Source organism: Corvus cornix, chromosome 5 (assembly GCF_000738735.6).
Source record: "Corvus cornix cornix isolate S_Up_H32 chromosome 5, ASM73873v5, whole genome shotgun sequence".
In the NCBI taxonomy this organism is placed as follows: domain Eukaryota; kingdom Metazoa; phylum Chordata; class Aves; order Passeriformes; family Corvidae; genus Corvus; species Corvus cornix.
Window position 1 is genome coordinate 16,524,457 of NC_046335.1, and position 25,854 is coordinate 16,550,310.

General features: G+C 35.5%; 1 protein-coding gene across 3 annotated transcripts in view; it reads left to right on the forward strand.

The window, feature by feature from the left end:
• The window catches only part of TTC7B (tetratricopeptide repeat domain 7B), a 130,733-nt gene that overhangs the window by 67,967 nt on the left and 36,912 nt on the right, over positions 1-25,854 (forward strand). For 2 of the 3 annotated variants that reach the window (XM_039552570.1, XM_039552569.1), the window contains 4 exons: positions 223-295; positions 1,600-1,760; positions 15,963-16,079; positions 20,034-20,131. In XM_039552570.1, coding sequence (XP_039408504.1) covers positions 223-295; positions 1,600-1,760; positions 15,963-16,079; positions 20,034-20,131 — 449 coding nt within the window. The remainder of the gene's footprint in view (positions 1-222; positions 296-1,599; positions 1,761-15,962; positions 16,080-20,033; positions 20,132-25,854) is intronic. The other variant, XM_039552571.1, reaches the window with a different exon arrangement.

Below are 25,854 nucleotides of genomic sequence, written 5' to 3' on the forward strand. Positions count from 1 at the left end.
AAAAATGATTTTTCACATCCCAAGGTGCTTCCTTTAAAACAAGGATGATTAAGAATTATGAGAAAAGTTGCTGAAATGAACACCACTTAAACCAAAATATGAGTATACATGTAGTGAAGAGATCTGAATATGAATAAATGAATATATATACATTTATGGGTATGTCTAACCTGTCGGAACAAGGGGAAAATTCACTTTTTGTTTTGTTTCTTTGTTTTTAAGGGCTCACAGTTTGTCTCCAACGGATCATTTGGCAGCATTTTACTTGGCACTGCAGCTTGCCATATCCAGACAGGTTAGTTATGTTTTAAAAGTGCAGTATCATGCTGTCATATGAAGATTAGAATTTGTATCTGTTGATGAATACAGATGAATATTTCTTCAATAAAAACCTGGTTTTCCTTGTGCACATATTCATATATAGGGAAAAATACTGAAATACTGAAAAAAAATAGTGAAATACTCTCTCCAAACACCTTCAGTCTTATGCAGTTCTCCAGAGTTCTGCCAATATTTCCAGCTCTAGGATCAGAAACAAGACAGAAGTAATTCCACTTGCTTCAGCATTTGTGTTGCTAGAGAGAAAAAAGTCAGTTTTTACAGTGTTTTTACCTATTATGTGTAATTACTGCTCAGATCCTGGAGAGTGGAGGTCTTGAATCTAGTCTTTAACCATCTTGACAGCGCTTAAATCTTGAATACTGGCTAGTAGCCATGCCCTTCCTGAATACCGGAATGAGGCTTGGTTGTTGTGAACAAAATTACAAAAACTTGTTTAAGAAAACTGGAAAACATTTTGACGCTATAAAAGAGATCAGAGCTTAGTCCAGCTTGTACAGCTGGTATGTTTAAGGCATTCTACCATACATCACGTGAATTTGGATAATGTGGAACTGCTTTCTATATATCATGGTAAGCCTCTTCCTGTGTCATGTTTATTTCATAAAGTAGCCCTGAGCACAGTTGTTTACATTCTCTAGGTGACTACTTTTCATCGCTAGTGAGTAGCACAGACCTTGGACTATGTCACTTTAGAATGGAATGGATTGTCACTTTACTAGCACAAAATATTTTTGAGTAGCAGGCTATGACTCTGTACTTCTGAATTCCAAAATTCTTGTGTTGCTTAATTAAATGTCCTGGTTTTAACACTTACTGTGAACAAAAAAAACTTACTTTGAACAAAAACACAGGCAGCTGAGGAGATAATGAAATTCTACATGAAGAAAAGTTACTGTTGCTGTCTAACTGTACATTTCAGTTAAACATTGCAATTAAAATATTTTCAAAATCATATAAAAATACAGCCAGGACTTGAAAGAGAATATTTTAAGGGGCTGAAGGGAACTGTTTTATAAAAACATGTATCTTACTTTCCCGGGTTAATATATTATTTAATTTTCAGTGTTCACCGCAGAGCATCAGGTCCATTTTAAACTTCTGAGCAGTGTCTTACAGGAATGTATAGAATTCTACATGTTATCTGGGTGAACATTTTGAAAATTTTATGGATGTCAATTAAGTAAAAGGCAATACTTCTAATAGTGGTGCTTTCTTTTTCTGCCTTTTTTTTTTTTTTTTTTTTTTTTTTTAAATCAGATACCAGAAGCTTTGGGTTATGTTCGTCAGGCTCTGCAGCTACAAGGAGATGATGCCAACTCTCTTCATCTCCTTGCACTCTTGCTATCAGCCCAGAAACACTATCATGATGCTTTGAATATCATTGATATGGCCTTGAGTGAATATCCAGAAAATTTTATGTGAGTGAATGTCATGTTTCCTTTCTACGCTTTCTCTTGTATTTATTTTTCCTGGATTCTCATCTCATTCATTTCAAGAGGGGGTTGATTTGAAGATTGGTCTATTTTCTTTTTCCAGCAGTCTTCCTTCCTGGCCACTTAGTGCAAGTCTGCTTATTAAAGGCTTGTTAAACAGGGCAGGGATAAAGGATTTGGTTTGGAAGGGAGGTTAGAGCTGGATAGGTGATCTTTCTTTGTTTTTTTCTACACCCTCTGTGTAGATAATTTCTCCCTATTGCATGACTTATAGTATGTTTGTGTCTTCTATTTTTATGCAATATTCCAAGAAGGATAAATAGGACTTAACTATTAGCTAGGACAGATTTATCCCATCCTACAGATAACTCTATGGATATGTAACCTATTTTGTAAAATACACCATGAACAGAGAATCTCCACATTTGCTTAGATAATAACAATTCATCTGAAGTTGGCTGATGGACAACTAAATAAGTGAACAGGGAAGAAGCATGTTTGCTAAATGTTCTCTTGTTTAATAAAAAAAATCATTCTTTCTGTTTATTTTTCATGTTAAGTACATCTAACCATACATTTGGATTTTGTACTTTTGTGAGGTTCGGGTTTGTTTTGTTTTTTGGTTTTTTTGTTTGTTTGTTTGGGTTCTTTGTTTTGGTTTTGTTTGTTTGTTTTTAAATTTATTTTCTTATGAAAATCTAATAAAATTCTTTATAGGAAGATATCTTAGGGACAGCTTCCATTAACTTCCAGTCTTCCACTTTGGTGATTTACCAGCTGTCACTAAGGTTATAATCCATAATATGACGCATAGCCTACATGCTTATTTGGGCAGTTTTTTGAAGTATCTCATTCTTAACTTCTAAATGACTGGCCTATATCCTAAATTGTTATTATATCAACCTACCAGAAAAATATGATTTCTTTGTATTATTAGTTTGAAAATAGAAACTATAGTGGTATTCCTTCCTCTTCCTTGACATTTCATGTCTCCTTTTGACTGTCTCTTTAAGGTACTGTTGCCTTTTTCCTCACAAATCTGACCAGGACCTCTGTTGATACCATCTCTTTTCCAAACTTCCATGGCTTGCAGTCAGTTCTGTGCAACAGCTTTTGTTGCTTTTTGCTGTATGTCACTTCCTAGTTTATCTACACACCTGACTTGTCTTGGTTCTTATCAGGGCCTTCTATCCATGTTTCACAATTTCAGAACTATGTTGCAGTTTCTCTTTCATATCTGTTCGTGCTTTCCTCAGGACCGAGGGACTTGTCAGTAAGTCAAGGTTTGAGAGGCAATTGAAGTATCAGCTTCCTAATTTTATACCCTATTATTGTTAAGGACAAATATGTTCAAAGCACTATGACTGTCATCTTCTGTCTGTTCTTGTTTCATCTTCTGCCACTTATTGGCAATGTAAATAAGGTATCTACAACTGCTATGTATCTCAGAGTAGTAATAATCCTGAAGTATTTCTGAAACTGTCGTTTTGGAACTCCCTATTGTTATAAGAGAACACCCTATTATATTCATCTCTGTTGTAATGAGAGAACAAAGGTTCATTCAGTAAAATGTTTAAAATTACTCTTGTGAGCATTCAAAAAGTATTTACGGGTTTTTCAAACGTGGTTCATGGCTTTTCCAGAGTAGTTTATACTGCAGCTCTGGTTAAACATGTTGTCCAAGTTGTTCATTACAGTACTGATCTTTGTATTAATCTATGTATATATATTCATCATATGGGTCACCATAGTGGTTCTAAATTGTTGGTCCTGTCATATAAAACAGACTCTGTGTTAATACAGTGTACTGCATTACAGTGTATTGGTACAGGTCAGGGAATTTGAGAGGAATATCTTGGCAGTAGGAATCGCTATCAGATGTGGCAAAAAATGCTAAAGAATCCAAGGTGAAATAGTTACATGTATCTCAAGAAAGTCTTTTAGAGTCTCGTTTTTAGTGCTGTCAAGTTCCCAGAGAAGTCGAAAATATGATTGAGATTTCTTGTCTGCTCTCTGCAATTGATACTGACAGCCAGACAGGCACATCTGGTCAATAATATAAATTTGGATTGATTCCGTCGTGTAACTGGGTTATTTTTGCAAGGATTTATCAGCTTTTGAAAACTATATGTGGTGCTCTTGAAATGGTTGACAATGTGTACGTGCGTATATATAAAATACAAAACACAACTTCTTTGTGTATTGCTGAGTCTGTTTTCTTATTTTGTGACTTCTGTAAACAATATAGTCTCTACTAGGTATTTCCTAGTAGACTGGAAAGAGATCCTTTTGTGTTCCTCTACAGCTTGCTAATTTTTAGATACACTGAAACATATGATAATTTGCCTGTGGTGCTTTATTTGGTTTTGTAAACCCTTCAGATACCTTTATGCTTTATCTTTCTGTTATGTCTGCAACCCAGTAAACTAAATACTACAAGAGTTCTCTTGGTATTCTCTGTATTTCTGCCAGGATCCATTACCCCAGCTTTATGCAAATTGAAACAGCATAGTAAATCCCTGTACTTGGAAATATTAAAGCATAGTGCTTGTGATTTATATTATTCCCTGTTTCTTTCATTTCTTGTGCATTATTCCTATCTGCATACCTCTATATGCTGTAATTGCATTGCTGCACTGTGCTGTTCTTGCTCTCTTCACAGCTGTATGTTCTTTTTGTTATGCATTTCTTTAAAAAGAATCTATGTTTTCACAAGTTTATTACTTATTATTTGTAAAATGCCAGAGGTTGCAAGGAACTCATAGGCTACACCATGAATCACACAGAAAAGTCGCTACTTTCCAGAACTCTTCTGTTGTAATCAATTAGTAAGCATGTTGTCTGTCAGTTTTTGACATTTGGAAACCTGGTGCATTACTAGAGTTCATGTTCAATATTTGAAGCTTACAGCAAGCGTACGTTTGGATGTGCAATTAATATTAACCTTCCTGCACTATGAAGGTAGAGATTTGGCCAATCAGATCATGATTTTGCCCTGGGCATCTTAGGTCAATAAGTAGAAAGAAATTCCTCAGAGCCAAAGAATTCTGTCCCATCGTTATCTAAAGGAGTGGAAGGAAGGAGCAAACACATTGGGCTGTTAGCAGCAAGGTATAGCTTTTTCTTTGAATAGAGAGTTGATTGTTCCTCCTGTATTCATTATATTGGCAGCATAAATGTGCAGTTTCCTCTGACATCTGAATAGGTATTGGGAAAACTATTGGCAAAAATCAAAGAAACCTCTAAAGTTGAAATAGATATGTAGCTATGTTTTTTTAGAAATAATAAAAAAGGAAGTTGTTTACTGAATATTTATAGCACTATTGTTTCAAACTTTTTTTAAGCTTAAATTGCTAGGTTGTAGCCACTCTACTTACAAAGAAATCATCTGTATGAATAAAATCAATCTCCTTCTAAATGCTAGCTAATCTTTGAAGCCTCCTGCAGTCTGAGCATGCTTTAATCCAGGGACAAAAAGATCTCTAGACAAGAGATTACTGAACAGATTAAGATACTGAAAAGATTATGAATACTGTACTCAGTATGAATACTGAGATGGGTGGGAATAAGATGCCAGCACCAAAAACCTGAATAGTTAATCTCAATCAGGTGCTACTGTGTTCAAATTAATTTAAAGTTAAGGTTTTTCTCCTTTCATTAGACAGCTTGTCCTAGTCATAGAAATGTAAGTTCAATTCTTCTCCAACTTGACAGGATTTGAACCCACAAATGAGGCAGCTCAGAGTCCTAACCATCAGACTATAAGGGCAACTGAGGGAGATGATCATTTTCTCCTCCTGTAACAGAAGCAGGGATGTGCTGCCCTGAATGCAAAGACACTAGGCAGGAAGGAGCCATAACATATTCTAAATTGCTAAAGTGCTTAGCTGTGAGGGGGCTTCAGGTCTCAGTTGCTTGGGTTTTCCTTGAGATTTATTTCTGTTAATCCAGTGATTTCCCTCTCTGAATGTGTAAGCAGTCCCAGAGGTGTGCATTTCAGTCTGAGGGTGTGTTCAAGGTGATGCAAGGTAACAGTGTTTGTGTTGCATTGGTTCATATTGGGCTTGTATATCTTGTTCAATATATATAATACATGTGCAAGTACCTGAGGAGCCTTATGTACAATATACCCTGTTTTTTTATCTGCTTGTTACAAGGAATTTATATCTTAGTGGTGTTTCAAATGATGTGAAATCTTGAAACCACACTTCTGTCTGTTTTTAATTCATGATTAGTCAAAAGTAGATTCTCAGTCAAGGGAGACAGAGTCAGGTTTCTTAGTGAAGTACTTGGGATATTGTTTTCTTAATCTTAACTGTTTGGGGTTCCCTTATTATTTCAAATGCTGGGACACTTAAAGACGAATGTAATGCCTACAATTAGCGTAATTAGGCAAAATCAGTAGTAAATTGCTAATTTTATGCTGAAAATTGGAACTGCAATGGATAGCAGCTGACAAGCTTTTAAAGTAGCAGAAGTAGGGAACAGCAGATGGGTTATTTGAGGAGTGCAAGCATGTTATTTTAATGTTAAGTACACTCAAAAAGGAAAGACATATGGTAACAGGTTTGAAGACAACTGAAGACTTAGTTCACAGTTTAAACATTTACATTTCTTGAAGTGTGATGGAATTTTTTTTTTCTTCCAAGAATATTTCACAGAAGCATGAGGCCAATATGTCATTCCTCTGAAAACTATTAAATCTTTTCCTTCCTGACCCTCAAGGGCTCTTTTGAGCTACATTAGATTTCCCAGAATCACAGGGCCTTTTAACATTCCTCTCAGTTCAGTGTGTAACAAACTTGTTTCCTCCTTGGAGATGTCCAGGTAAGCATAAAAAAAGAACTGGTTAGTACAGGCAGTGTAGGATGATACATATACAATGGTGTTTTGTGGGACAGGAAGATATTTATCAACTAAAGGAAACAGACTACCCTATTCTGCTTTCCCAATGTCAGCTGTAGTTGCACTGCAGTATGTGGTGCTGGTAAAACTTTGTGGGGATTTTTCCTTGATAAATAGAGCCCTGGAAATTATTTGAGGAAAGGATGGTAATATAAGTTTGGACAAGAAGTAGTGATTTGCTATGCTTGCCAAAATCATGTCTTTCAGGTTTGTATATGCATTCTTGTCAACATTTTACAACGTGCATTTTCAAATCCATTCCATTTTGATCCTGTTTATTTTGGGAGTTAAATGAATCAGTTCTCAGGAATGATTTTTCTGTAAGTCATGAAAGACAGTTTAGTTTGCTTGTGTTTTTTGGTTTTTTTTTTTATTCTGTGTTCTTCTACCTCACTCCCTCATCCCCCTTCCCCTTTGGTTGTTGTTACATGCTTTTACTGAATGGTCCATTAAAAAAGACACTGCTGATAGGTAGATATTACTTTATATAACAAATTGGTCATTGGCCTCAGGGTCTTATCCCTGACTTATGTTTGCTAGGCTGTAGATTCTTTGAAACTTGATTGAAAGAGTCCCAGTTTGGGTCATGAGCCGGCTGCTGCAGGGAATTCAAGGCATGCAAACAAAAAGTTTTCAAGTATAACTAATTTGTTCTGGCTTTAGTCAGAAACTATCTTCATTATACTTTAGAGATTTACATTTTCTTAAGGACATCGAGTTCATAATATGGAATACAGTATACAAACACTGCACCAAAAATCACAGGTCTGACTGCTTTGGGAACAAATATATGGGGAACAGTAGGGTGCGAGGAAGTCCATCTAATGGACACCAAATATACCTATTCATGATTTTCAGAAAATTGCATTATTTTGGGGCTTGAGGGCTGGTTTTGTTTCTTCTTTTGCTTTTTTGAGAGTCATGCTTCAAATAGCAATCTGAACAGCCTATTTTTACTTCATCCATGTTTCTGTGTGTGTATGGAATTTCCAGTACTTGGGATCTCTGTGGCTGGAGTTGGAGAATGTTTGGTGATTGACTGAGAAACAGTTTAGGATGCTTTTTTTTTATTAAGTTGAATGCTTTCCTGGAGTTTTTATAAAAACTAGATTTGATTGTTTGACCTCCTGTTGCCAGTGTTGGACTTTGAGTGATTTCAAGGTACTTAAAAATGATGACTTCTCATGTTTTATAATTAACTCTTTATGTCTCTCCTGATAATAGAACTCTCCTTGAGTACTGAAAATGGAGTAGACTGACTGTGCAGTGGTTCACTTTGCAATTGCAGCAGACACCTCTCTAAGTTTCTTTCTGTACTTTGATTATCATGGTTGCATCTAAGATCACTGAATGTGTAAATACATCCTTTACAAAATTACATGTCTTTCATAGTCTGTCTAGTTTCATGTTGTCATTCCCCCTGTAGGTTAAATTTTTCAATTGTGTCGTTTTGTGTTTTGGTAATGAGGCAGGTATTTGGGAATTGAATAATGTGAAGCTGTAAGCTTTCTACAGCATGTGTGAAAGGGACAGCTGTCAAAACTGGATGCTTGAATTTATAGTTTGCAGCCAGGATGATCAATTCTTAACCCCCCAACTGTCTTTATATTAGAAGTTCCTAAATTTACTTTACTTTTTATATTAATATAGGTTTAGCTAAAGCATACCTTCCAGAGGACTTCCAATCTTGATAAGAGCACATCTAAACCTGGAGAAACCATTGCAGCATGTGGTAGCTCATTTCAGTGTTGGAGTTGCACTCTTCATTAAGACTGCATTTTTGGTTTTAATTTGAATTGATCCCTTATTGGTTCCTTTCCAGCCATTGGTTTTTATATCATAATTTGCTAAGCCCTCTGCAGTCCTGGTGACTTCATTCTCTTGATGGTAGTTTCTGTAATCAGACCACCTCCCAATGTCCTTTCTGATAAGAATGTCACTCTACTTGCTGGCAGTAAGGGCATATTCTCCACCCTTTCAGTTATTCCTTGCACTGTAGCCAGTTTTATCACAGGTGAACGAGAACTGCAGAAAATATTTCAATATCATTTATTACTTCATTATACAAGAAGCACCTGCATCATGTCTCCTCAAAAGGGCTGTGTTAATTATTTTGAACATAATTGCTTCACTGGGGACTTCTATTCAACTTCCTGTTTGCTGGCATTCTTATTTGCTTCTTGGTTAGTTATTTTTATGACGTGTTTCCACATATAGATTGCAAAGGCTTTATTTGTTCCAATAGCTATGTATTTAATCTTTAAAAAGATATTTGGCATGACAGCTATTAAGCTGTACTGCTGAACAGTTTCTTGAGGAAGTTTCCTACTGTGTTTTATAAGGATCTTTTCATTAGGAGGGTGTATTACATGTAAATTAGAGTCCTGTTGGATTTAATTGAAATTCTCAAGTGAGGAATTTTAAGGCAATCAGCCCTACGTTCTCCTTCTAAAAGAAGCTACCAACTTGCAGACAGTAAACTATTGTCAAAATCTGGATTGTGAATGAGATAAACACTGGGAACTTCAGGGTTTTCTTCTAATTTTAACCTTTTTCTTCTAAACCATTTATTTCTGAGTCATTACAAGATTTTTAGAAGGGCACGTGCTCACAGCATGTGCTGACACAGAGAAAACTGACGGTGCCAAGGGTTGGCTTCCCTCCTACTTCCTAATTTCTTATGTTTCCTGTCAGTCATCAGTTTTCCCTGTATGTAATTGTTGAGTGCAAGGAGTGACTTGCTAATGCTTTATCTAGGAAAGGTCAATAGATGTAGATTCTTGCAAATAATTAATTTTGAATAATAATTGCTCCACCTTAATTTTGTGCATTCTATGTACAACTTTCCCACTTCAATTATTCTGTGGGGTCTCATAGTTAACCTGATTTAATTTGCACAAGCAGTTGACACTATGACAGTTTGTTACAGAAATGAGATCAAACAGTATGAAGTACGCATGTGAATGTAAGTCCTGCATCACCGTATTTATTTTTTCCCTTAAATTCAGATCATATGAAAAGAAGTCTACACTGTCTGTTAAAAAAGAGTTTATTTTCAGAGTCCAGTATCTTTAGCATTACATTCTGCATCGTCCTTTCTGTGATTCTTTTCTTAGTGCAGAATTATTGTCAAACTAATTAGTCTAAGATTTTGCAAGTCATCTGATTAGACTTGGTGGGTTTTTTTCTTGGGGGGGGGGCGTTGTTTGTTTGATAGTTTTTGTGGGGATTGGTTTTGTTTGGGGTTTGGTTTTCTTTTTTGATATAGTGCTTGGTTTTAAAACCAGAACAACTTCTTTTGAATTCTTCTAGCATTCTAGGATTTAAAGTTGTGAGATATATCAAATAAGCACTTAAATGTGAAAAATGAAATATTATATAACTCCACATAGAATTGGTATTTTTCACCTTTCTTTTATGGTCTCATAAGTAACAGGCTGTATATCAGAATTGATTATATAAAGTTTATTATTGTACTTAAGCTATTGTAGAAATTGATGTGGTTTTCTGGGAGATCAAGCTGTTTGTTTGATACTTTGTGTGGTTTTTTTCTTGGTTGTACCCATATTTATGGGACTCCCAGTATATTAATTATTTCCTAACATTTTTAATAATTGATTGTCATGTAAAAAATACTGTTAGCTGAAGTTACTCTTAGCAAACTCTTAAATTATTCAAAACGGTTCTCTTAAAACTTAGTAAGTTTACTCCAAGTAGGTTAAACATAAACCAAAGTAGTTGCATTTTTAATCCTGCATTCCAAGCAAGCAGATTTGATGCATCCTTTTAAATTTTATTTTCCTAGGGGGGTTCTTAGGTTTCTCAGCAAGGCTTTTGGTACTTTACACTATAATTTTCAATGCACATACTTTTAAGTGTTACGTACAGCTCTTTCTTATGTTCTTCAAGTCCTGAACAATGTAAATAATTTATATAATAAGAGAATAATAATGAAGTTTGCTTCCAACACTGACTGAAAATAGAGCAGTCTGAACAGTTTTGATCAGGATATGGGGATATGCACCCTTCAGAAGAAGTCTAGTGGAACTGTAAGTTTCCTGTAGGATGTTACTTAGTCTGAGAGACGTTAGGGAGATTCCTGATTACTACTGCATTGAGTGACAGTGCTATAGCAGGCAGGTCTGGGGGAAGAATCATAGATAATGTGTCATGTTGCTAGATTTGAAGAAAGGATCACAGAATGTAAGGCAGGGGTCATCCATGCAGTAGTGTATGAAATAGAGATATCCAACTATGTCTGATCCAAGCCATTGCACTCTTATGGTGCACAGCAACTTGTGGAAATTGCTAACTTGATCCCAAAAGAAAAACAGCTGATTTTAAAATGATGCTTGAGGTGAGCAATACCTGTTCACTGAAAGAACTAAGAGTTCTCAATATTAATAGTGTGACTTGTCACATAGCAGAGCTCAGTCTTCCATACTTCAAATTTTTGCTTCATTCAACCGGTTAGAAATACCTTCAAAAGCTTAAGCCAGTATTGGACAAATTAACTCCTCTTCATCTCCTGACGTAAGAGAGTTGCTATGGAAGGAAATTGGTGGTTGTAGCATATTCAAAAAGTGAAACGGGCTGGCTGAGAGTTAGGACAACAATTGTATTTTGGAGATTCCTAAGTTCTTTGCTACAAATTACACTGGTTGGCTGGTGGAGAAAGCTTCAGATCATGGACTAATAGATTAGTTTGCATCAATTAGGAAATAAAGCAGTAGCAAGAACCTTTGATGGCACAAGGCCCCATTATTACAGTTGTCCTGTCTGTAATACTTCTCATGAACTTATCAGTTATATTTTAAAAAGGTAGGTTATTTGCACCACCTCTTCTGTGGTCTATCCAAAACAAACTGTGAGGAAGCAGTCTTTTCTACAACTTAATTATAAATTAAAAGACCTAATTCCCACCCTTAGTGTTTTAATATTCTGAATGGCCTTTAGATATACTTGTTTTTGTGAAAACTATTTCCTCTAGATAAATGGTTCTTTTCCCTTCCTGCTGCTTGTCTCATCTGTATTTATAGAAAGAATTTGTACCTCTTCTTGGCTTTTTTTTTCTGCTAGACTGACTAAGTGAAGTGTTTTTTGTACTCTGCAGCTTCCAGTCAATGGATCATCCTCACAGCCTTTCTCTGCAGCTGTTCCAATTTGAAATTCCTCAAGTGTGTTTTTAGCGGTTACAATGAGAATTATATGTAACATTCCAGGTGTGATCTCACTGGGATATGGTACAAGGGCACTGTGTCTTTCTCCTTCTGTTCCAATGAGTAGTCCCTGAATTGCATCTGGCCTCTTCACAGCTGTCTTACGTTGATGAGCCCAGCTATTAGGCAGCTCTGGTTTGGAATAACGGTTAGACAGGTTGTTTGGTACAATCTCTTTACTAAACTTGAACAGTAACCCTTTTATTCATTAATGGTGTTATCTAATGTTCCTACCCTCCTGACAAAAACATTGGCAGTATAGATGCTGTTCCCCAGTCATTCCAGAAGTGATATTTTCTTTAAAGTTTTTACTTTAGAAAGGACAATCCTATGTGTCACTGTTTCCATAATTCTGAGAAATGGATTATTTTTGACTGCATTAACTTTAGTCATTCTTAAAGTGTTCTTGTTCTCCATTTGCCATAGTTTTCATATGTCAGACAACACAGGTAAAGATTATGGTGAAGGCTGGGGGTTCATTCCTGAATATTCTTAATCTTCATCCCTGTTTAGTAAACACATTTTCTTTTTTTTTCCTACTTTGAACAAAAAAGCCTTAAAAACCTATAATTTTAATGTATAATAATCTGTTCAGGTGTAGTTTAGCTTTGCTTTTTACTAATGTACATAAGATGCAGCTTTTTGTGTTGCTCTTTTGTCCCCTGCCTGTCCCCTGCTGTTCTTGATAGGATCTCTGCACATTTCTGATGTCTTACTTGCACAGTCTTATCAATGATTGGCTTGTCACACATAGAGTTTTACCCACTCAACTTGAGATGCAGATCCTTAAATGTTTGAGCATCTTTGTGCTAAACACCAGGCTTCTGCTGCATCTTGAATGTGTTTGCTAACCCTCACTGTCGAATTACTTGCTGCTGAAATTCAAAGACCTAGTTATAAACCCGTTTGGAATTTTTTATTCTTTATTTAAATAAAAATCCAGTAATATATGGATTAGGTTATGAGCAGCTGTTTTATAATGTCCTCATTAGTTAGTGAGAACAGTCTTCAAGTAATGGAGTCATTTGCTGCTTCAGTAGCTATTTCATAAATTTATCAGCTATTAGCTCCAAGAATAACTAAGTCTTTCCACTTAAGAGTTTGATTTGTTCTCCATTTTGTGTCTGGGTAATTAATCTCCTAAAATGATACAATTCACTTTATTTTTAGCAATGTTAAAGATCTGCATCCAGAGAAAACACTGATGGTAGAACAAATGCCCTATTAGTCTATCTTTGAAAGAACCTGTTTTACCTACTTCCCTTCCCCAAAGGATTTGACCCAAACAGATTTCTGTTCTTACCTGTTATATTTATTCCACATCTCTGACACACATTGTCCTATTCTTCATTTCTTTTTTGAATACTGTCTATTTCTCAGTACTTGTATTCTTAGTAGAGTGCTGTTCCACCATGTCAAGGTTACTCTGGCACCATGTGCCAGTAATTTAAACTTCTGACTCTCAAACAGAAAACAGATAATTAGTGATGCTCATAAAATGTACAGCTTTATTTTCATCATCTTATCATTTGGTAGTTTTTATCTGTTCTTCATCATTTTAGTAGAGTATCAAAGCTTCTTCTAATGTTTAAAATTCTCTGTATCTGTTATGCAGGCTGTGTTCCAGAAGAGCTGTTTTCACAGATGCTTGAAGCTGACCTTTCAGAAAATGTTATTTCAGATAACCTACCTCTTGGTTTCTAAAACCTTTCTGGTAATACTTGTCCCTGAGCTGCTCATACCTCCAGCCATGTTTCAAGGGAACTTGAAAAAATTAAGTTAATTTGGGAGACCTGTTTGTCACATAGTGTTCCTTCTTTCTGTTGCCTCCTTCCTCTTCCATTCCTTCCCCTATTTGTCAAGTATGAGTAGCTGGCAGGTTTTCATTTTATTATTAACCTCCCATTTCAGTTTTCTGAGGTGTCTTCATTCTTTTAAGATTTATAGTCCAAATATTTCTCGGATCCAGGGAAGTTGCTTTTGTGGCTTTATAAATGCAACCTTTTCTACTCAAAAGATTATTTTTGCTGTAGTGTGGATAATCCCACACCAGTGTACTTTATTTATTAGATGCAATTTCCTAGCCTTTCTTTATTAGAATTGTGAATATTTTTCCATCATACTTTGTTTGTTGTTTGTATTTTGGAAAATGTGCAAACACCCAGTCCAGACTGCCACAATGCGCAAGAAACAGGAATGATGTTGCAACGTGTACTAAGTACATCCAAAAGCAACAAACTGATGTGTTGCTTTCATTCTTGTGCAGATATTTGTCTTCTGCTGTCTTGACATTGAATCCTACACTAGTAGCCCAGGTTCCAACATTTTTGTTACACAGACTCCTGTTATTTTGTACATGTATTTTTAAGTAATTTCTTAATAACCAAATCCCCTCCCTTTCTATTCCCTGCTCCATTTTTCCTTTTAAATCTTGCTTGCTGAATCTTAGCATTTTACTGACCCTGTGCCTTCCCTCTGCTACAAAATTCCTGAAACTCTTAAATGCTTGAATGCTATTAATGGAAATTCAGTCTATCTGTAAACTCTACATAATAAGGTGTATATGTTATGATTATTGACTCTAGAATAACTTGCAAATTCAGTGCTTCTGAATTGATTATGTTCCATAACTTTTGTAAAATGCTTTATGATCACAAATTTTAAGAAATTGAACTTCTATAAGCTCTTCAAACTGTCAGATGTACTATCTCACATACAGATAAGCAGGAAAGGGTTTGTATGAGATAGGTTCCTGTGATTTGGGTTTCAGGTTTTGATGCCTAGGTCTTGCTGTTTGGGTGCACATGTGTTAAGGACAGAATAGACGAGGGGAGTGTGAAGGAAGGAGGTTGTTATTTGTCATTTTTCCTTCTCTTTTCAGTAAAATGATGGACAGACCTGGGCATGTTTTTCTTTCAGTGATATAGTCACTGTTAAACAAATATCTAGAGAGGACATCTCTGCCAAATGAAACACAGCTTTAAATTATCCATATAGTTCCCTGTATACTCAAATCCAATTTACTGATAGGAAGAAAGCTAAACTAGTGTAACTGATTACTCTTCTCTTTATTCTTACAAGATACCAAGTGAGACTCCATATGACCTTATGTACCTGGCAGGTGCTCTTTGCTCATTTTCTTAAGCTAACTCAGTGACCTGCCTTTTGTTTCTTCTCAGTCCCACAACACACACGTTACACACTTAAGGTTGTGTGATTCAGTTTTAGATTTCCATGCTGGGTAGTTTCTGCCAAGGATGTTCAGTGCAATGCTAAGGATTTAACTACTGTAACTCGATGTAGTTTCTTATTCTTGAGAAAACTCTGCACTTTTCAGTTACTATTAGCAGCCTCCAAGTTTGTATTTGGGATAAGAAACTTCTGAGCTTTCACACATACCCACCCGCTACACCCTTCTCAGTCTTCCCACGCAAACCATATGAGCAATCATATAAATTTTTCACTTAGTATGATTAAGGTTGCAGTGGAATAAAACACCAAAGTACACCTGGGTTTTAAAACAGAAAGTAGGCTAACAGTTTTATATGCATGCTCTTCCTCTGCTTTGTGTTCTTTAATCTGGGATTTTACTAAAAATTGCTTTTCAGTTAGTATTTTTCTAGTGTATTATCTGTTCCTAGGTGCTGTGACTCCTATAAATGTGCCTACCAATGGACTAGTTCCTTTATTGTCACACTATTTATATTCTTTAAGTAACTAGGAAGGTGTCTAGGTTAATCTTTGTGGAAAACCTACAACTTGATCCATCCTGTGGAATCCTGGGGTACTGCTAATATCAATAAGCTACGTTGTCTTGAAACGTTTTTTTTAATTAAAAAAAATCCTGTCAACTATTGTTTCTGTCCAGTTGAAAGGCATCTTGTAAAAAGCACTGTTACTCTGATGGCATTAGATATTTATCATAATTACTTCATTAAACTATTACTTAAATTATTACTGTATTTGAAGTTATGTTTTCTCCAGTTTGGTGTGATGCTGACTGTCTTTAAAAATGTTTTTCTTGAATTGTAATCTCTTTCAATTTCCCTTTCCTTTTCACTAGATTACTGTTTACAAAAGTCAAATTGGAGTCCCTGTGCAGAGGCCCAGATGAAGCACTCCTTACCTGTAAACACATGCTCCAGATATGGAAATCCTGCTACAATCTAACTAACCCAAGGTAAGATGCTGTAGAGTGCTGGGCTGCTCACTACCTTGCTAAGTAGCTTTTCAGGGCAATATTAGGTCAGCAGTCCTGCATTTACCTGTTTTGGTATTTCATATGAACAAACTAATCCCTGGGGTATCGGGAGACTGACTTGCAAAGACATCACTTGATGGTCATGTGGAACTACCCAGGCTTCCACGAAGTAAGGTATGCCAAAGCTACTAAATTCTGCAGCGATAAAGGCTGGTTACACAGGTTGGGTAACCCATCCATTCTCAATGTACTGGTATGGTCTTGTTTCGTTTCCTGATCAGGGTTTTAGTCTTTTATATTGTCTAGGAGAGAGATTGCTGTAGTAGGAATTTAGTTCAAGGACTTTCAAAAATAATATGAAAGAGGACAAGACATTAATTAAAACCATAGAAGCATCAGGGATCACATGTGGGTAGATATGATGTGCTTGCATAGTCAGCATGGCTGTCTTTTAAAGGGAGGTCTTGTTCATGAACCTATTTCGGTTCTTCAGGGGCATTAACAAGTACATAGATAAGTTCTTACAGTCCCGTTTGGGTTTCCAAAATGCTTTTGTGAAGGTCCTTTGCTATGTATGTTTAGATAAGCTGTGAAACAAATGGGAAGGCTATTTAGCAGGAATCCATGCTGGTACTATTCAACATGTTTATCAAATACCTGGAGAAGGAGACAAGCAGAATTTCCTGCTATCTGGTCGTTTGAAGGGTTGACAGCTTCTGGAGAAGAGATGCTGCAGCAGAAAGGCTTTGTACCAGGTGACATTAGATACCTATGCAGCAGTATGGTGAATATGCAGTTTTTGCTGTACTTCGATTCCAGTCATGTAAACACAGGCATCTCTTTAAGAAGATTGACAGAGTTGACCTAATGGCAGAAGAGGGAGAACTGCTTCTCTCCTTAGGGAGCTAGTGAGCATTCAGAGCAGCAAAGTTTGGAGGGTGTGGCAGGAGAAGGCTGGGAAGGCACCTGAGTCAGTCACAGCATATTGAGAGACCCTGACACTGCATTGTGGAGCAGGGAGCATCACTCAGGTTACACAAAGCAAGTATGTCAGCAGCCAGAAAGGTTTGAGCTCAATCTTTTCACTGAATGAGGAGTAGGGGCCAGGGAGAAAATTTCTCTTCTAACTTAGTGGGTGGTGCTTTATTTTATTTAGCTGGTTGTGTGTGTGGGCAGGCAGGGTTAAGAGTTTAGTGTCTGAATGCTGTACTTTGCAGAATAGCTACAGTTTCTGTGCAAGCCTAATTTCAGACTGGCTTTGCATGTACTCCAACACAACTTTTCACCTTCCATCTCTGCTGTTATATCCTTTACGCAGATCAGGGCTCTCATCATAGCTTGTCATTACTGTGTTGTTGTTCTTGTTCTTGTGCTAAGAGCTACTGTGCCCTGTTAAACACACATTAAGTAATGCCTCCTTCAGACATCAGCAGTGACTGTGAAAACTTACTCTTGACTGTGTCAGCTTCAAACAGCAGTAGTTGATAACTCTCCTTGGCACCATTCTCCTTCAAGAACATCTAAGTGGAAAAATTAGTGAGGACTACCTTGCATCTTTTTTTTTTTTTTAAATACTGATTTTTTTAATCTCAACATCTAAGTCTTTTCTTGAAGTTAATGGCAGTGCATTAAGATCAAATTCAGATTGGAATGAACAGGACCTGTGGATAAGTGTCATGATGGAAGGAGACAGGTTTCCCAAATCACACATTCAGGGTTACATCAAGCAGTGAATAAAGAGACCTGAAATGTGACTGGGAGGTTCTATTCACACAGCTGCACTCCTCATGTACTGAAGAATGATGATGCAGGATTATTGTGAAAACTTTAATTTTTCAACTTTTGTAGTTTTAACACACGCTTCATTTTATTGCAAAGCACCATTTGAAAATTATGTCTGCCACTGGAAATAATTGAAGCCTTTTTAAAAAAAGTTCTTTAAGCCAGTAATAAAAGGTCTTTTAATAATTTTAAACCTATTTGTAATTTTATTTTTCAAAGATTTAAATATCTTTTATGCTTATTTGAAATATCTTTTTCTATTGTGATTTAGACTGAAAACTAATTTAGTGTATCATTTTCCCAATGAGAAAAGAATTTACTTTTTTGATAAGCTGTGGTTTATATTAAATATTTCTTCTGCAATTAATCAGATTTTGTGGGAACTTGGGTTCAGTGTCCCCAATAATGTTTTAATGATAAAAATAAATCACAAATACCTAGATATACCTTAAAATGGGCCAAATGCAATACTGTGCATTACCTTTGTTCAGTTGAGAGAGAACTTTTGTCTTTAATTGACATACAAACTTTTTTCTCATAACATGGTTAGTATGAATTTTAAAATTGTTTTGTGATGCAAGGCTTGGAAGATGTTTGCCTTTAGCCTACTGCTTAAAATGCATTAGAAAATAGTTGAATTCTTTCCCACTTCATGGTTTGCATTTGGAAAAGGAATAAACCACAGTGCCAGTGCTGTGCTTAGAAGATACTGACGGTAGGTCTGGCTCTACTTGTCAGCAACATTGGGCATGTGGTTGCATGTGGATTGAGGAAGTAATTACCACAGAAAATTCACACCAAGTGATGTAACAGCTATAGTTGATAGTGCATGTCCCAGAAAGTTCCCTTCTGTTTCCTGTAGATTTCTATAATGATGTCATTTTGTAAGGAAATAATGCAATAATGTTAGGATACCACAAAATTTTAATTCTACCATTTTAGTAACAGCTCTACAAAGAGAGGATGTTGTATCACTGATTTTTGCAATAATTAAGAACTGTTGTAGAATTCTTGCTCTTCTCTCAATTCAAATTCAGAAGGAAGCAGTTGTAAAATTAAGGCAAATAGAGAGATGTGCTGAATTCCAGTCTAGCAGTTTAGATTAAAGTTTCTCAGGCTTTACTTTAAACTAGGAATTTCATACAGTTTTTTCTCTTCAGGGAGACTCAGATGAAAGTTTACACTCTGCTAAGTTGGGCTAGCAGTTCAATTGCTTTAAAACTTAATTACTTTTAAGTTTGTGGGGTGGTTTGGTTTCTTAATGAGGCTTTAAAGAAAATATTTATTGATAATGAATTGTACCAGACTTAACAATCCTAAAAATGAAATTACTGTACTAACCATAGAATGTTAAAGAAGAAATGCCCATGTATGCTTCCTTATACTTTGCTGACAATGTGTCTCAATTCTTGCCTCATATTAAGGAGAAAAAGTATTTAGTTCTTCAGTCCCTGTTCTTCTGCTGAATCTTTAATAGTAGTTCTAGGAGCAATTAGTTTTCCAGCAAGCATATCAACAAGAAGCCTGAGGGGCAGATACTGAGTTACAGCTAAAGTAGAAGTGCATTTGTCCACAAAAATCACTGCTGCTGCTTTGGCTCCTGAGATGTTAGAAATGTTCAAAATGTTTCTGCTATGCTGTTAGAATCAAATTCAACATTAGGCAGTTGATCTGCATGTGTGCATATATAAAGAACAAAAAAAAAAAATCACAAAACCAAAACAGCCCTTTATAACATCTTCACCTCAAATTAGATGTCCTGGCTTTAGTGTTTCTATTCAGTCTGGTGAAAGTGTGGATTTTCAACCTAACACCTGCCTTCTCAGCTTTCTGTAATAGATGTACTCCATATCATTTCTGTAGAGGTGTTAGTTATGAATCAAATTAAAAGCCAGTATTCCCTTTGTGGTTGTATTAATTATGAAAACAGAATTGCTGAAGTAAATAAGGATTTAATTTTGCTCAGCTTAATTCTGTTTTAATGCAACTGGCTTAATGCACTGTGAGTGGTTAGTGGTGCTTGGTACTAAATTTGGTCATAGCAGTAACTTTTATAGCAAGAACCTTTGTGGGAGTAGGGCAGCATGCAACTTGTATATCAGTATATAATTTTTTATTTTAATAGCTTACAATTTCTGTACTTCATTACAGTGATTCTGGACGTGGGAGCAGCTTGTTAGACAGAGCTATTGCCGATAGACGACAGCTTAATACAATTACATTACCAGATTTCAGTGATCCTGAAACAGGTAAGAACTGCACATCAACCATAAAATAGGTCAAATGATCTGGCCGTAGATAGATTTTGTGTTCGTTTTTTTTCCCCTGATTTTGCATAATGAAGTTATATTTTCATTATTGTCATATATGTGGAAATAGACATTGTGTAATATAATTTTTTTTTTCTTTTTTATTTATGAAGTACTTGCTGACCATGTTCTCTGTAAATTAAAATATCTATAGTTCTTGCTGAGCTTAGTAGCATTTCCTTATGCAAGGGCTAAAAATTAGTATGCTGAACTAGCCTACTTGCCAAAGTCCTGTGCTTTTTGGTCCATTCTGTATTTGCACCTTTTTGTTTAAAAGGTAAATAAAAAAACTTCAGAGAACTTTTAATCTCAAAAAAATATAAGATGTTAATTAGTTAAAATCTCAATTATATGTTAAAATATAATTACATGGGTGGGTAGGCTTACTGTGGGCATACTTTGACATAAGCAAAATTTGTTTATTGTAAATTATACATACTGTGATATTTTTATATACATATAAAAAATTGTGGTGCACAGTTGTGCTACATAAAAGCTAAGATTGTTACATGTGAGTAAATACTGACAATATATAATTTGCCTGTATTAATATATTCAGTTATCACAAGGCAAACTAATATACTTTAAAAGTTATGCAATCAAAAAGCATGTGAGCCATGCATTCTGCAAAGATTGCAGAAGGAATTATCATAATGCTGCTAATTCCAAAAACTTTTTCCATATCTTAACTTGTGTTCTAAATATTGAGAGTTTTCTTATTTCTTTTTAAAACCATAGAATGCTTTTCCTGGCACCTTTCAGGGGTGTATTTCTGCTCAATCACTCTTTGACACAAACAGCTTATGGGAAAATTTGCCAGCCTACGAATTTGAGTACACTTGACCCATAAATTAAGACACATTGAAATGTATAATGTCTTTGCTTAATATCAGAATAGTGCAGTAGAGAAAAATCCAATTTAGCTATTTAACTTCTGAATGTTAAAATTGGATTGAATGTTCACTCAATCTTGAATTTAAAGTAGTATTCTGTGCTTGCTATAGTGCAAGCAGTTTTGATTGCAAAGATCAGGTCACTTGATTTCAGAGAATAGCAGTATGATATAACAACGTGGAATCTTCTTTCTTCTTGTATAATTAAAATGGATAACATTATATCATTCTATGGTGATCATTCTATATTCTAGTCTGCCTAATTGTTTCTGTTTTAAGAACATAACTAGATTTTATAGGTTTCATATACATATATAGATAGACATAGCTATAGATAAAATTTTATGCCTTCAAAAAAGTGCTTGTTGTGGATGGGTGTTGTGAAAGGTTTTTTGTGGTGGTTTTTTGTTTGTTTCTTTTCCAGTGGGGGCATACAGCTCTTGATTTATACCTTCAGGGTGTCCTGTTTCATATCTGCCACATTGAGAGCACAGTGAATTGGTGCACTTTAAAGGCTGAATATTCCTCAATGCTTTTAAGTAAAGATGAAACCTCATTCAAAACAGTGAGCTTTTCAAGAAGCTTGCCTCAGATTCAAATCCTGCAGCCAATACCCTGATCAAAATAGGATCTCTGCATACATTCTGATTTTTCTAGCAGGTCCAAATTGTATTTTTTTCTGAATCTCAGCTGTGTTGTTAGAACTTAACTCTATTGTCAAGGAGAGCAAGATGGAAAATTAAAAATATGGGATCCCTTTTTGATTATTTATCTTATAAAAGGTAATTGTGGAGGATCAGTGGGTGGATGTCCCTTATGTTTTCTTTTTTTTTGATTGGGAGTTGGAGTTGATTTTGTTTGTTGGTGGGGTTTTGCTAATTGTTAATTTTAGCAAAAGAAACCTTGTTGCAATACTAGTACTCAATTTCTGGCAAGGACTAGAGCTTTGTTATCTACTGTTTCTATGTAATTATAGATATAAAAAATCTCCACATCCAGTATTCGTTCAGAATCCTTCATCAGAATATTATATAAACATTCTTTTTATAATTATAAAGGAGGAATTAAAAGATTATGGTACTATAAGAATCAAAGCAGTCAGGCTTGTCATAGTGTTTGAGAAAGCTTAAGCAGGCTGTCAATAAAATATTATTCACAATAGCTAGATGAGAGAAACTATAGATGGTCAAGATTTTAGACCTATATAGGGCTGAAAGAGCTCACCTGCAAAATCTGTGGATTCACAGGGTTTAGAAATGCAGAAGGAATTTGGCAAATAAGTAAACAAACGTTAAAGTGCAGGAAAGTTCTGGCTGAAAGTTGTCTTAGGATGGAAATGTTTGCTCCTCTGCTCGTTAAACTACCTTGTGTAGTGCTACATTGTGAGCACATTTATATGTGAATACATGTGAACATTTGGAAATTTTGCCCTTCATAGCTTTGCTTGCCATCTGTGATGATGATGATGATGATGATCCCCTTTGCCTGTCTAGTCTGAGTTCAGTCATCCAAGTACCAAGAAATGAGAGCTAAAATTCAAATTTGAAGTTTATGTAAAATCTTTCCAAAAAAATCTAGCTGCAGTGGATGTAAATTCATCTTATTCTTAGATGTATCAATTAAGCAGAATTTGACCTTTTAAAAGTATTAGAAACCTGCTTTATATGGAGTTCTTACCAATCCTGTAATAATTAAGTGATTCAAGTTTAAGTCTGTGTAGCCTTTGAAGTATCAAGAGTGTATTGTGGATTTCTTACATGGCTTCACTGTTGATTCTAATGTCCTGATCAATAACTATGTCAAATTTACTTTGTCTCCATTTCACTTGGCTTGCCATGACTGGCGTGCACTCATATTTGTATGTATCGATGAAGGAAATAAATGTAGAGGGGAAAAAAAAGGCCTTTGGTGAACCAATCAATCTCACAGGGAGACACACACATTTCATATCCAACAACAGGTAAAAATACGCAAATCTCTACAGACTCATTGGCTATTTGGTTAAGATAAATTGCAATCAATCTTTTTTAAAACTTTCTGTTCAGTTTAGTTGCTGTCCACTGACTTTATTATAAGAAGAAACAATATAACCTGAGTTTTAGATTTTGGCCTTTATTTCCCCTTAAATATATTTTTAAAATTTATGCATTTGGAACATAGGGGAAAAAAATCTTTAATTTGCTTTTTTAATCAAATTTAGTATGAAAGGAGAGCACATATAAATAAAGCGGTATTTTTTTGTTGTTTTTGCTTTCAGAAGTGACATTTATTTTACGTAGGAACCATTTTGATCTTACTGAATAGTGAAACAAATGCTTTGCATTTTTGGCATCCATGAGTCCATTAACCCTGTTGGATCTTTTTTCTTTCCTGTCCCCCCCCACACTCCCTTATCATTCTCTTTGTTTCGCTTTTTAGCCTCTGATACTTCCTCATCTTCTCTCTCAAGAACAGAGTCTCCTCTCCAACTGTTTGTATCTTCTCATCTTCCTCATCCTCATCCTAAACCAGATACCTTTGTCTGGCCCCATGCAGCCTCTCCATACTGTGACCAAGTTCCTGAGCCCTGTTCACCTACTCGCTGTAAATTGGCTTTCTATTCCTGATGAGTGTGTTTGTGCTGTATTTTTCTGATAATCTTCATAGCTGATAAACCATGTTTAAATAGATTATGTTTCAACAGTGTCTGTGAAATCTGGCCTTTCAGCTGCTTTTCATTAAATACTGCATGGGTTTTAAGAGTTTCATCAGAGAAGACTGTTCTATTGATCCCAAAAGATGTAAAGTTACAGACACATTTAATACTCTGTTCTCATGAGTATTACAGAAAATTATAGGTGTTCAGTAAAAGAGATTATTGGTCAAGGCTGCTTTGTAGCATTTACTAATGTAAATTATTTCCAGTGCTGGCATCTTTTGCCTAACAAGACTGTCCCTGCCACAGAATCTCCTCTTATCTGGACTGTTTTTATTAATTTAATTTCAGAAAGCCTTTAACTAATTGCATCCAAAACATTCCCTGAAAATTCACATGAAGGAAACCATTGCCTAAGTATCAGTGTGTATCATAATGCAGGTAGGGCATATTGGTATGATTTGGAAGAAGCATTAGAGCAGTGAAAATCAGCATTCTGCTGTTTCAAGTCAAAAGCTATTCTGTTGTTAATTGAAATGATGCCAATTTAAACCAGCTGTAAGATCAATCCCCATGCTGTTTGAATACAAACTGTACAGCAATGCTGCCAGAGTAGTTCACGTGACAGGGTAAAATCAACAAAGCTTTTTAGCCATTTCTTTTTAACTCCTTTTAATTTCTGTTAAATTGCCGTTCACTCCTACATAGCGCTGTTTTTGTCACTGAATTTACTATAATCTGATTTTAAGAAATTAATTTTGATACCTAGTCTTTAGACTGATTTAATGTCAAAGATATTAATTCCAACCAAAATGTAGCAAATAAATCTTTGCATATTAGCAAAAGTTCACTTGTTAAAATAGCTGACGTACATATGTAAGCCTGTAACTGGAAATTAAGGAAAGTTCTGCCTTCAGATGCCAGGAAATCTGTGTCCTACCGAAGTTGAAGTCTAACTTTCTCACTGGCTGCTTTTACAGGTTTGGGTGTCGTTGAGTTGAACTTGCTCAGACCTATACTATAAAGAGTACATTCCAGTTAATTTTAAATTACTTGTTCTTGTTCTTTGCAAAGCTATAAGTTAATGAGAACCTACTCAAGAATGAAGGCGAACTGAAAGAATGATGAAGCCAAAGCACAGATTCCATTACGTGAAGCCCAAGTTTTGCATTTCCAAGCTACTGTGTCCTCAGGGAAAGGAGCTTCTACCATATGCATGAGAAGTAGCAGAACCATGAAAAAGAAAAAAGAAAGATACTGGAGTCCTTTGTATAGTGTCAATAATTAATGAAAGATAAAGCTGTCTGAGTAAGGAGCCATTTCCCTAGATGCCTATAGTATGTTAGTATAATTTAAGGGGCTGAAAATCTCATGTTCTATATCTTGCTCAATTCAGTTTTTTTTCTGGTGAAAGAAGCCAAGGGCATTTTGTATTACAGACTTGACTTCCAATTTCTGTTGAACAGAAACATGATTTTAGAGGTGTAGCATCTTATTTAATTTTTTCATCTTTTGAAAACCTGATTTACGGTTTGAAGATTATCAGAAATCTTTTTGCTTTCTTAGAATTTTTGGCTTATATATATCTATATAACATTTTTTTTCTTCTTACTTTGGGTTTTAATTTGTGCTTTGATCTATCCAAAGGCAATCCATCAGATGCTTACTTTCATGGGGTTTACTCCCTTTTTTCAGTTTGTAAGTAGTATTCACTGTGCAGCTATATTCATTTCTCAAGGACTAAAATCACCTTTTCCTCTACCACAAAATGTAGACGTTTTGTCCATCAGTAGTTGAAGCTTGATAGTGTGTAAAGCAAGGCTGATGCTCTTTGCCCATTCAGTCATCCTAAGGGCTGTAATCTTACGAGACCTGAATGCACTCAACTAACACTTGCATTTAATAATTAAAGAGGCAGTATTCATTTCTAGAGGACTGCAAATAAAGATATATTAGGCAGGTCTTGTGTAACATAATGGCCAACTGCCAGTACATTGTATTAGAGAAGATATTATGCCACTGCTATTCCTAAAGAGGTACATTGATCCAGAATGCAGTATTGCAACTACTGTTGTGACTCATAATAAACTATTACTTTCTTTTGTGGTACAAGTTTTGCTTGTAAAATAAATGAA